Raw genomic sequence first — 12863 nt, 5'->3', positions numbered from 1 at the left:
TTAGCCAGGTGTGGTAGTGCATGCCTGTAATCCCAGCTACTTGGGAGGCTAAAGCAGAAGAATCACTTGAACCCAAGGTGGAGGTTGCAGTGAGCTGAGATCACGCCACTGCAGTCCAGCCTGGGCGACAGGCTGAGACTCTATCTCAAGCAGGAAAAAAAAAGGGAGGAAATGGATCTTTATAATGTAGACATTTGGTCAAAATCACCTCAATGAAGTTTTCTTTTTTTTTTTTTTTTGAGAAGGAGTCTTGCTCTTTCACCCAGGCTGGAGTGCAGTGGTGCAATCTCGGCTCACTGCAGGCTCCGCCCCCCGGGGTTCACGCCATTCTCCTGCCTCAGCCTCCCACGTAGCTGTGACTACAGGTACCCGCCACCTCGCCCGGCAAATTTTTTGTATTTTTAGTAGAGACGGGGTTTCACCATGTTAGCCAGGATGGTCTCGATCTCCTGACCTCGTGATCCGCCCGCCTCGGCCTCCCAAAGTGCTGGGATTACAGGTGTGAGCCACCACGCCCGGCCGGCTGAAGTTTTCAACAGTGAGAAAACTGCTATTATGTGTCTCCTGATATAATGTAGTAAGACATTTCACATTGCCTATGTAATACTGGCTAAAAGATATATTACTGCTGGGTGAGGTGGCTCACGCCTCTGATCCTAGCACTTTGAGAGGCTGAGGCAGTCAGATCACTTGAGGCCAGGAGTTCGAGACCAGCCTGTTCAACATGGTGAAACCCCATCTCTACTAAAAAATAAATAAAAATTAGCCGAGAATGGTGGCACACATCTAGAGTCCCAGCTACTTGGGTGGCTGAGGCACGAGAATCACTTGAACTCGGAGGCAGAGGTTGCAGTGAGCCAAGATAGCACCATGGCACTCCAGACTGGGTGACAGAGCAAAACTCTGTCTCAAAGAAAAAAAAAAAGAAAAAAGAAAAAATACATATACATATATAAAATATATATAAACATCATATATAAAATATGTGTATATAAAATACATTACTCAGAATCTAATTATAAAAAAAGATAAATTCAGAAATTTGTATAATTATCCTGCCCCTTCCTTCCAAATGTCAATATTATAAAAAAAAAAAAAAAAAAGGGGGCCAGGGGGCTGTTTTAAATTAAAGAGACTAACAACCAATCCAATTCATAAATTCTGATGTAATTGGAGAAAAATGGAAAGAAAAACAACTATAAAAGATTTCGAAGCCAGGCACGGTGGCTCATGCCTATAATCCCAGCACTTTGGGAGGCTGAGGCATAAAAGCTGGCCAACATGGTAAAACCCTGTCTCTACTAAAAATACAAAAATTACCTGGGTGTGGTGGTGTGCGCCTGTAGTCCAAGCTACTCGGGAGGCCAAGGCAGAAGAATTGCTTGAACCCGGGAGGTGGAGGTTGCAGTGAGCCAAGATCATGCCACTGCATTCCAGCCTGGGTAACAGAGCGAGACTCCATCTCAAAAAAAAAAAAAGATTTTGGGGGCATGGTGGTTCACATCTGTAATCCCAGAATCCCAGGACTATGACAGGCTGAGGCAGGCATGTCACTTGAGCCTAGGAGTTCAAGACCAGCCAGGGTAACATGGTGAGATCCCCTCTCTACAAAAAATACAAAAATTAACCAGGTGGAGGTGTGCGTGCCTGTGGTCCCAGCTACTTGGGAGGCTAAAGTTGGAGGATCATCTGAGCCTAGGAAGGTCAAGCACCACTGCACTCAATCCTGGGCAGCAGAGTTAAAAAAAAAAAGAGAAAAAAGAAAGAAAAGATTTTGGGGACTACTGGGCAATTTTAATATGGACTAAGTATGTTGTTGTTGTTATGTAAGAGACTAAAGGCATGTCGGTGGCTCATGCCTGTAATCCCAGCACTTTGAGAGGCTGAGATATATGGACTGCGTGACCTCGGGAGTTCAAGACCAGCCTGGGCAACAATGGTGAAACCCTGTCTGTACCAAAAATACAAAAAATTAGCCAGGTGTGGTGGCACACGTCTGTGGTCTCAGCTACTCAACGGGCTGAGATGTGAGGATGGCTTGAGCTTGGGAGGAGGAGGAGGCTGCAGTAAGCCAAGATCGCACCACTGTACTCCAGCCTAGGTATCAGAGTGAGACTCCACTAAAAAAAAAAAAAGTCACGATGTCTACAATGTACTTTCAAATGGCTCATAAGACAGGCAACAAAGAGACAAAATGTTACAATTGAGATAAAGAGTGTATTAGTTTTGCCGGGTGCAGTGGCTCACGCCTGTAATCATAACACCTTGGGAGGCCAAGGCGCACGGATCACAAGGTCAGGAGTTCGAGACCAGCCTGGCCAGCATGGTGAAACCCTGTCTCTACTGAAAATACAAAAAATTAGCCAGGCACGGTGGTGCGCGCCTATAGTCCCAGCTGCTAGGGAGGGTGAGGCAGGAGCATTGCTTGAACCCAGCAGGCAGAGGGTGCAGTGAGCTGAAATTGCACCACTGCACTCCAGCCTGGGTGACGTGACAGAGTGAGATTCCATCTCAAAAAAAAAAAAAAAAAAAGTGTATTAGTTTTTGTCACATTGTTCTTTTTTTTGTAGATTTGAAAAAAATTCCAGAAAAAAGTTAGAGGGAAAAACTGAAAATTATGTGTTTTCAATTGTCTGCCTTCAGAATTTTTTCTTGTCACTGAAGAATAAAACAAAACAAAAAGCCTGAGCAAGATAGCAAGACCCCAGGTCTACTAAAAATAAAATTAGGTGGGCATGGTGGCACACACCTATAGTCATAGCTACTCAGCTTAGGCATGAGGATCACGTCAGCCCAGGAAATTGAGGCTATAGCAGACTATAATTGCAACACTGCACTCCAGTCTGGGCAACAGACTGAAACCCTGTCTGAAAAAAAAACAAAAAGTTGATTTATTTCACTCTGATTGTAACAATAACCTAGGCACAATGACAACAGAAGTTGAAAAATTTGAGGGCTTCATTATAAAAATAGAGTGTCTGCAGGTATGGTGCAGTGGCCGACGCCTGTAATCCCAGCACTTCGGGAGGCCAAGGCAGGCAGATCACCTCAGGTCAGGAGTTCGAGACCAGCCTGGCCAACATGGTGAAACCCCATCTCTACTGAAAATACAAAAATTAGCCAGGCGTGGTGGCGGGCACCTGCAATCCCAGCTACTTGGGAGGCTAAGGCAGGAGAATTGCTTGAACCCGGGAGGTGGAGGCTGCAGAGAGCCAAGTTCGCGCCGCTGCACTCCAGCCTGGGGGACAAGAGCGAGACTTTGTTTCCGAAAAAAAAAAAAAAAAAAAAAAAAAAAGAGTGTTTGCAGCTTGACCAAGGTAGTTGGGATATGTGCAAATGGTAATGCAGATTGTCTGAAGACTTGGCTTCTGCGTTAGGTTCTTGTACTTATTTAGCAGTTAGATCTCAGGAAAATCATCCCTTAGTTTCAGTTTCCTCATGAATAAAATGGGTACTACAACTGTGAAATATTGTGTTCTGTACTTGTGTCAATAATCAGACCAGCTAAGCTTGAACCACACACGCCTGTTAAAAGAGTGAGGAGTGGCCAGGTGCAGTGGCTCATGCCTGTAACCCCCGCACTTTGGGAGGCCAGGGTGGGCGTATTGCTTGAGTCCAGGAGTTCAAGACCAGTCTGGGCAACATGGTGAAGCCCTGTCTCTATAAAAAATAGAAAAATGCAGGCGTGGTGGCATGTGCCTGTAGTCCTAGCTGCTCAGGAGGCTGATGTGGGAGAATCGCTTAAGCCCGGGAGGTGGTGATTGCAGCGAGCTGAGATGGAGCCACTGCACTCCAGCCTGGGCAACAGAGTGAGACTCTGTCTCAAAAAGAAGCAAACAAAAAACCGAAAGAGTGAATAGTTAAAGGTGGGGGAACTTTGAGACACACAGTTTCTTAGTCATGATCCCTATGTAAAGTTGCCAGGAAAAACACATGTCAAGCTGTACTTTACGTAGTAAAACCAGTCTACCTTATATTTACAACTATCAAACATAAGAATAAAAAAGTCTCAAGCTGGGTGCGGTGGCTCACGCCTGTAATCCCAGCACTTTGGGAGGTCGAAGCAGGTGGATCACCTGAGGTCGGGAGTTCGAGACCAGCCTGACCAACATGGAGAAAACCCCATCTCTACTAAAAATACAAAATTAGCTGGGTGTGGTGGTGCATGCCTATAGTCCCAGCTACTCAGGAAGCTAAGGCAGGAGAATCGCTTGAACCCGGGAGACAGAGGTTGCAGTGAGCCGAGACTGCACCACTGCACTCCAGCCTGGACAACAAGAGCGAAACTCCATCTCAAAAAAAAGTCTTGGCCAGGTACGGTGGTTCACGCCTATAATCTCCACACTCTGGGAGGCATGGTGGGTGGATTACCTGAGGTCAGGAGTTAGAGACCAGCCTGGCCAACATGGCGAAACCCAATCTCTACTGAAAACACAAAAATTAGGCTGGGCGTGGTGGCTCACGCCTGTAATCCCAGCACTTTGGGAGGTTGAGGCGGGCAGATCACGAGGTCAAGAGATCGAGACCATCCTGGCCAACATGGTGAAACCCTGTCTCTACTAAAAATACAAAATTAGCTGGGCATGATGGTGCATGTCCGTAATCCCAGCTACTCGGGAAGCTGAGGCAGGAGAATCGCTTGAAAGCGGGAGGCAGAAGTTGCGGTGAGCAGAGACAGCACCACTGCACTCCCGCCTGGGAAACAAGAGTGAAACTCTATATCAAAAAATATATATATATAAATTAGCCAGGCATGGTGGCAGGTACCTGTAATCTCAGCTACTAGGGAGGCTGTGGCAGGAGAATCAGTTGAACCCAGGAGGCAGAGGTTGCAGTGAGCCAAGATTGTGTCACTGCACTCCAGCCTGGGTGACAGAATGAGACCCTGTCTCAAAAAAATAAATAAATAAATAAGAGTCTCTAACAGCTCTGTTTCAAACATAATGTAAAGTGTCATCTCTTCAACATTCCTTGTCTTTTAGAGACATTTTGATGAGGGAATAATATACTTTTAGAAGGCTACCCACAAATAGTATAATTATGCCTGCAAATGAAATGCTTAATAATAAATTGCATGTTACCTAGCAATGTTACCAGCAGCAGAGACAATGGCATTCTGTGACACAGAGGCAACTCTGCTCATTCCTTGTCCGTCTTGTCCCAAATCATACACCTGTGAATACAAAATCATTCTCACTTAAACATGATTATATAGTATACACATATTATTAAACTCTTCCTTTTAAGGGATCCTTTAATATTGGTATTTAATACAAACATGAAAACATTCAGATTTGAAATTTCACAGAAAGGGGCCCCTTCTGAGAAGTGAGTTGGGCTTTTTTTTTTTGAGACGAAGTCTTGCTCTGTTGCCTAGGCTGGAGGGCAAAGGCATGATCTCGGCTCACTGCAACCTCCACCTCCCAGGTTCAAGCGATTCTCCTGCCTCAGCCTCCCAAGTAGCTGAGATTAAAGGCACATACCACCACACCTGGCTAATTTTTGTATTTTTAGTAGAGGCAGGGTTTCATCATGTTGGCTAGACTGGTCTCAAACTCCAGACCTCAGGTGATCCGCCCACCTCGGCCTCCCAAAGTGCTGGGATTACAGGCTTGAGCCACCATGCCCAGCAGGCTTTTTTTTTTAGTTACACAGTACATAGGAAAAATTTAAGAGGCGGGAATTGTCTTCCTTAAAAATAAGGATTTATTTGACTCTTAATGGTATAATAATATTAATACTAACCTGTATTACTCCTTTCTCAGATCGTGTATATAAAATATTTCTAGAATTATCAATTGCAATTTGAAGAATAGGATCTAAAAGTAAGACAAAAAAAAAAAGAGAGAAAAAAGTAAACCCAAGGATTAACAAAGCAAATATATTAGCCAGTTACAACAAACTGTTGAATCAGAACTTTGTATTCAGGGGCTTTCTACTCTCTTGCTTTGTAGTTAAATCCTAGGCTGTTTGCATAAGATCCAGTCCAAAAAGCATTTTGGTCAGACAACACATGAAAAAAAACACATGCTAAATACTGTGACTGGGTTATGAGCATAGAAAGTAAGTTATTTTGTACTCTAAATGAATTTTAAGCCAAACCGTAAACAAATTCTGTTATTTTTTCATTCAATAATACTTAATGAATGTTTACTACATGCTAGAAACACAGAATAAGTATATCTGGTCCTTTATGTTAAGAAACTTCCAGTTTGGCCTAATTGATTGTGTGAAAGAAAATAATTTTAAAATTTAGTCATATTAATCTTTGGGTATACAGACCTTATTTTGCCAAAGCATTTAAAAAATTATTTCACCTGTTTAAATCTCTCAGTTCGTTAAAAGCTAAGATATATTCTTTTTATATTGGAAATTTGTTCTAGACCAAGCAAACAATGTATTAGCTGCCTGAATGTCTGTCTCTCTCATATACACACACGTTTTGGTTTAAGTATGTACAGCTGTTTTAGAAACAAGTTCTTTGATGCTACATTTATAGGAAATAAGTAAACTTGAGAATAAAATCCACACTTTCTCTATGTTATAATCTCCTTACTCTTTAAAAGACCTTATGAATATATACCAAATGCTACTTAACATAACAAATTGTTTCAATTAAGAATGATAATTTCTGAAGAAAATGTTGAGGGAACAATGTGTTAGAAATTAGTTGTACTTGCCAAATTTATTGTTTCCTACTTACCATCTTCTGAGAATGTGAATTGTAGCAAGGAAGGAACAAGGAAAGAAAGTGAGCTCTTTGAGTGGTTTATTTTCCTGCATCTTTGGCTAAACCACCCTGCTTCAGCCTTAAAGAAAAAATAGAAGACTTATAAAAGTATGTAACTCCCTTACAATAACTACTGTATATCCATATTTATAAAATCCTTCAAATCTTCATGAAATACCAGTTATAATCACTAATACTAGTTATAATCAACAAAATGAGACATATTATTCAAAATTAACTACTGAGTTTAGTCTATAATTTAAAATATCAACCAAATATCGACAAGGAAAGAATTTCAAGACATACTGTTAGATGAAAAGCCAATTATGGGCTGGGCACAGTGGCTCGCGCCTATAAATCCTAGCACTTTGGGAGGCCAAGGCAGGCGGATCATTTGAGGTCAGGAGTTTGAGACCAGCCTAGCCAACATGATGAAACTCTGCCTCTAATAAAAACACAAAAATTAGCTGGATGTGGTGGTACATGCCTGTAATCCCAGCTATTGGGAGCCTGAGGCAGGAGAACTGCTTGAACCCAGGGGATGGAGGTTGCAGTGAGCCAAGATTGAGCCACTGCACTCCAGCCTGGGTGATAGACCTAGGTGATACAGTAAGACTCCATCACATGTAAAAAAAAAAAAAAAAAAAATCAATTATGAATTAAATCAATAATCCAAGTGAAAACATATTTGCAAAACTGCATTATGTATTTGTATATGTGTATACACACACAAACACATATGCATAGATATCTATAGAGACACATACATTGATGTCTGCTTTATGTTCCACAAGGACATACATAGAATTAACAATGACTTTTACCTCTGAGGAGAGGGCTGAGTTTTGTAGGCACGGTGTAGTCATGGAGACTATAGCTTCAACTGTATGCTTGAATATTTACCATAAAAATATATTAATGTCCTTATATAATTACAAAACAAAATAAAGGCTTATCTTTCCCTACTCCATCAAGAGAGAAAAAAAAAAGTTTACAAATATCAGACTTACCTGGTAGGCTACTTCATATAAACAGCCATCCTTTCCAGCCAAGAAAATTCTGCCATTATCAGTGGAAGTTATTGTTAAAAGGTAAGTATTATCAGTAGGAAGAGAATATAAAGGATCTGGAAGCAACTGCATTCCACCAGACATACTATCATTAAGAACTCCAGAACCTATTTAAAAAAGAATACATAAATCAGTTTATTAGCCACTCTACAGTTTTTAAAAATTTTTGCATTATCATCAGAATCTATATGTTTACTCAATTCTTTTTTTTTTTTCTTGAGACAGAGTCTTGCTCTGTCACCCAGGCTGGGCGCAGTGGCCCGATCTCAGCTCACTGCAAGCTCTGCCTCCCGGGTTCACGCCGTTCTCCTGCCTCAGCCTCCCCAGTAGCTGGGATTACAGGCACCCGCCACCACGCCTAGCTAATTTTTTTTTGTATTTTTAGTAGAGATGAGGTTTCACCGTGTTAGCCAGGATGGTGTCGATCTCCTGACCTCGTGATCCGCCCGCCTCGGCCTCCCAAAGTGCTAAGATTACAGGCATGAGCCACCATGCCCGGCCTTACTCAATTCTTATTGACAATTAACATAGTCAACAGCTTCTATAATATACATTTTAAAATTACTAAAAGAAGTCTGATACCATTTGATAATTCAAGTTAAACAGAACCTGCAGAGAGGGGGGGGGAGTGTGTGTGTGTGTGTGTGTGTGTGTGTGTGTGTGTGTGTGTGTGTGCCTGTGTTTATTATATAGTAAAATAATAAGAAACTAACCCGGCCGGGTGCCGTGGCTCATGCCTGTAATCCCAGCACTTTGGGAGGCCGAGGTGGGCAGATCACCTGAGGTCAGCAGTTCAAGACCAGCCTGACCAACATGAAGACACCCCATCTCTTCTAAAAATACAAAATTAGGCTAGGCACAGTGGCTCACGCCTGTAATCCCAGCACTTTGGGAGGCCAAGGCAGGTGGATCATGAGGTCAGGAGTTTGAGAACACCCTGGCCAACACAGTAAAACCCTGTCTCTACTAAAAATACAAAAAAATTAGCCGGGTGTGGTAGCGGGTGCCTGTAATCCCAGCTACTTGGGAGGCTGAGGCAGGAGAACTGCTTGAACCTGGGAGGCAGAGGTTGCACTGAGCCAAGATTGCACCACTACACTCCAGCCCGGGCGACAGTGCAAGACTCCCTTATCAAAAACAAACAAGCAAACAAAAGAACAAAATTAGCCGGGTATGGTGGTGCATGCCTGTAATCCCAGCAACTCAGGAGACTGAGGCAGAAGAGTCACTTGAACCCGGGAGGCAGAGGACGCGGTAAGCCGAGATCACGCCATTGCACTGCAGCCTGGGCAACAAGAGCGAAGATCCGTCTCAAAAAAAAAAAAAAAAAAAAAAAAAAAAAAACTAACCCAATGTTAACTTGTGGAAAAGAGCCTGAGGATTTGGCAGTAATAATCATTACTGTGAGTTAATGGAATTCAACATTTCACCCAGATTAGCTTTTAACTGTAATTATCAATTGGCCAAAATATTATTATTTTAAAAAACGTAACATGTGGGTTGCCATACCTGTTTGCAAATTAGCATAGCTGAGTCCAAGAATTACGATGTCTACAGGGGTCGCCAAAACCAGGAGGTGTCGCACATGAGGTTGAAAGATGCCTAAGATAAAGTAGACACAGGGCAGGAATACTTTCAGCATTTAAGCACTAACAGAGTAAGCTTTTATTACCATTAAAGTGAGCTACTAATTAAATGGTATATGAAAAGTCTGGATGCAGTTTAGTCAACTCTGTTGTTAAAATATTACTATGTATGATCATTTAAATAAGTAAATTTTGAATGTCATCAAGATAATGAAGAGGAAAAAAAGTAAACAGCAGTGGAAAAGAACCACCTTAAAAAACAATCACTTCAGTATTTAATGCTATTTAAAAAGTGTTACATTACAAAATAGTTTAAATTTATTAAAATAAAGAGATGTATATTTGTATATCCATGTTCATAGCAATGTTTTTCACAATAACTAGAAGGTGAAAACAAAATCCAAGTATCCATCGATAGATGCATTAAAAAAAGACATACACACACACACACACACACACACACACACACACACACAAAATGGAATACTGCTGAACTTTAAAAAGTAAGAAAGTTGGCCGGGCACGGTGGCTCACACCTGTAATCCCATGGGAGGCCGAGGCAGGCAAATCACCTGAGGTCAGGAGTTCGAGACCAGCCTGGCCAACATGGTGAAACCCCATCTCTACTAAAAACAAAAAATTAGCCGAGTGTGGTGGCACGTGCCTGTAGTACCAGCTACTTGAGAGGCTGAGGCAGGAGAATTGCTTGAACCCAGGAGGCAGGGGTTGCAGTAGGCCGAGATCACGCCATTACACCCCAGTCTGGACGACAGAGTGAGACTCCATCTCAAAAAAAATTAAAAAATAAAAAAAAAAGGAAAAATGTTCTGATGCATGCTGTAACACAGATGAACCTTGAGGACATAGGTTAAATAAAATTAGCCAGTCACAAAATGACAAATATAGTACCATATGATTCCATTTATATGAGGAAACCTAGAATAGTCAAATTCTTACAGACAAAAAGTGGAATGGTTACTACCTACCACTGAGGGAAGGAGGAACAGGAGTTTTTAGTTAATAGGTACAGTTTCCATTTTACAAAATACAGAGTTCTAGATATAGGTGGTGGTGAAGGTTACACCATAACGTGAATGGACTTAATATCACTGAAGTGTAGGCTTAAAAACAGTTAAGATGGCAAAGTTTGTATTATGTGTATTTTACCACAATTAAAATATATATAATAGATATCATTTTGAAATGCAAATAAAAGCTAGACAATTTTAGAAAATAAAACTTGCACCTATAGTTATCTACAAAAGAAAAGATTACAACCTTGATGATAGTATAGAGCAATATTTATACACTTATGCATCTCTTTTAGATTCTATGTAAAGGAAATACATTTGCTTTGCTTTTTTTTTCGAGACAGAGTTTCACTCTTGTTGCCCAGGCTGGAGTGCAGTGGCTCGATCTCGGCTCACTGCAATCTCCACCTCCCAGGTTCAAGCAATCCTCCTGCCTCAGCCTCCCGAGTAGGTGGGATTACAGGCATACGGCACCATGCTGGGCTTACTTTGTATTTTTAGTAGAGACAGGGTTTCACCATGTCATCAGGCTTGTCTCGAACTCCTGACCTCAGTTGATCCACGCCCCCCCACCAGCCTCCCAAAGTGCTGGGATTACAGGCGTGAACCACCGCACCCAGTGTCTTTATTTCTTCTTCTTTTTTTTTGAGACAGGGTCTTGCTCTGCTGCCCAGGCTGGAGTGCAGTGGCACAATCAAGGCTTACTACAGCCTTGTCCTCCTATGCTCAAGCGATCCTCCCGTTTCAGCCTCATGAATAGCTGGACTACAGGCACACACCACCATGCCTGGCTAATGTTTCTGTTTTTTTGCAGAGATGGGGTATCACCACGTTGCCCAGGCTAGTCTTGAAGTCTCAGACTCAGGCGATCTGCTTGCCTTAGCCTCACAAAGTGCTGGGATTACAGATGTGAGCCACCACACCCAGCCTGAAAATATATTTTCAATGCAAGTAAATAAATAGTGTATAAAATGCCGGTTTGGGCTGGGCGTGGTGGCTCACATCTGTAATCTCAGCACTTTGAGAGGCAGACACGGGCGGATCACTTGAGGTCTGGAGTTCGAGACCAGCCTGACCAACATGGTGAAACCCTGTCTCTACTAAAAATACAAAAATTAGCCAGGCATGCTGGCGGGTGCCTGTAATCCCAGCTACTCGGGAGGCTGAGGCAGAAGAATCGCTTGAACCCAGGAGGTGGAGGTTGCAGTGAGCCGAGATTGTGCCATTGCACTCCAGCCTGGGCGACAGAGTGAGACTCCATCTCAAAAAAAAAAAAAAAAAAAAGAAGAAGAAGAAGTCTGTTTTTATTTAACTGAATATCTATAATGGCAAAATGGCCATAATCTTAAAAAATTTTACTTAGGCCTTGCAAAAAAGTCATTTTTGTCTATTATTTCCTCTTATAAAAAGGTACATTTGGCTGCGCAGTGGCTCACACCTGTAATACCAGGACTTTGAGAGGCCAAGGTGGGCAGATCGCTTGAGGCCAGGTGTTTAAGACTAGCCTGGCTTGGCCGGGCGCGGTGGCTCACGCTTGTAATCCCAGCACTTTGGGAGGCCGAGGCGGGCGGATCACGAGGTCAGGAGATCGAGACCACAGTGAAACCCCGTCTCTACTAAAAATACAAAAAAATTAGCCGGGCGTGGTGGCGGGCGCCTGTAGTCCCAGCTACTCGGAGAGGCTGAGGCAGGAGAATGGCGTGAACCCAGGAGGCGGAGCTTGCAGTGAGCCGAGATTGTGCCACTGCACTCCAGCCTGGGTGACAGAGCGAGACTCCGTCTCAAAAAAAAAAAAAAAAAAAAAAAAAAAGACTAGCCTGGCCAACATGGCCAAACCACATGCTACTAAAAATACAAAAATTAGCCAGGAATGGTGGCACATGCCTATAATTCCAGCTACTCAGGAGCCTGAGGCAGGAGAATCGCTTAAACACAGGAGGCGGAGGTTGCAGTGAGCACCGAGGTGGCTCCACTGTACTCCAGCCTGGGCGACAGAGTGAGACTCTGTTTCAAAAAAAAAAAGGTACAGTTAAAGAATATATATATATATATATACTTTTTTTTTTTTTTTTTTTTGAGGCGAAGTCTTGCTCTGTCACCCAGGCTGGAGTGCAGTGGCGTGATCTTGGCTCACTGCACGCTCCACCTCCCAGGTTCACACCATTCTCCTGCCTCAGCCTCCCGAGTAGCTGGGACTACAGGCGACCATCACCATGCCCAGCTAATTTTTTGTATTTTTAGTAGAGATGGGGTTTCACTGTGTTAGCCAGGATGGTCTCGATCTCCTGACCTCGTGATCCACCCACCTCAGCCTCCCAAAGTGCTGGGATTACAGGTGCAAGCGACCGTGTCCGGCCAAGAATATATTTTAAATTTAAATCAATCAATTCTCCTTCCCAGTAACTCTGATAAGACATTTGGCATTATGCCGGGCATGGTGACTCAT

The 12863-nt window shown here is 42.8% G+C and overlaps 1 protein-coding gene across 3 annotated transcripts in view; it reads right to left on the bottom strand.

The window, feature by feature from the left end:
• Positions 1 to 12863, bottom strand: part of NUP155 (nucleoporin 155) — an 80370-nt gene that overhangs the window by 52454 nt on the left and 15053 nt on the right. For all 3 annotated transcript variants that reach the window (XM_055245638.2, XM_055245637.2, XM_063619565.1), the window contains exons 5-9: positions 9310 to 9402; positions 7741 to 7907; positions 6704 to 6809; positions 5746 to 5819; positions 5082 to 5173 (exon numbers count right to left, since the gene is read on the bottom strand). In XM_055245638.2, the coding sequence (XP_055101613.1) occupies positions 5082 to 5173; positions 5746 to 5819; positions 6704 to 6809; positions 7741 to 7907; positions 9310 to 9402 (532 nt within the window). The remainder of the gene's footprint in view (positions 1 to 5081; positions 5174 to 5745; positions 5820 to 6703; positions 6810 to 7740; positions 7908 to 9309; positions 9403 to 12863) is intronic.

The sequence above is a fragment of the Symphalangus syndactylus genome, chromosome 16 (genome assembly GCF_028878055.3).
Source record: "Symphalangus syndactylus isolate Jambi chromosome 16, NHGRI_mSymSyn1-v2.1_pri, whole genome shotgun sequence".
Classification (NCBI taxonomy): domain Eukaryota; kingdom Metazoa; phylum Chordata; class Mammalia; order Primates; family Hylobatidae; genus Symphalangus; species Symphalangus syndactylus.
Note: the sequence above shows the minus strand (reverse complement) of the source record. Positions and strands in the feature narration are given on the sequence as shown.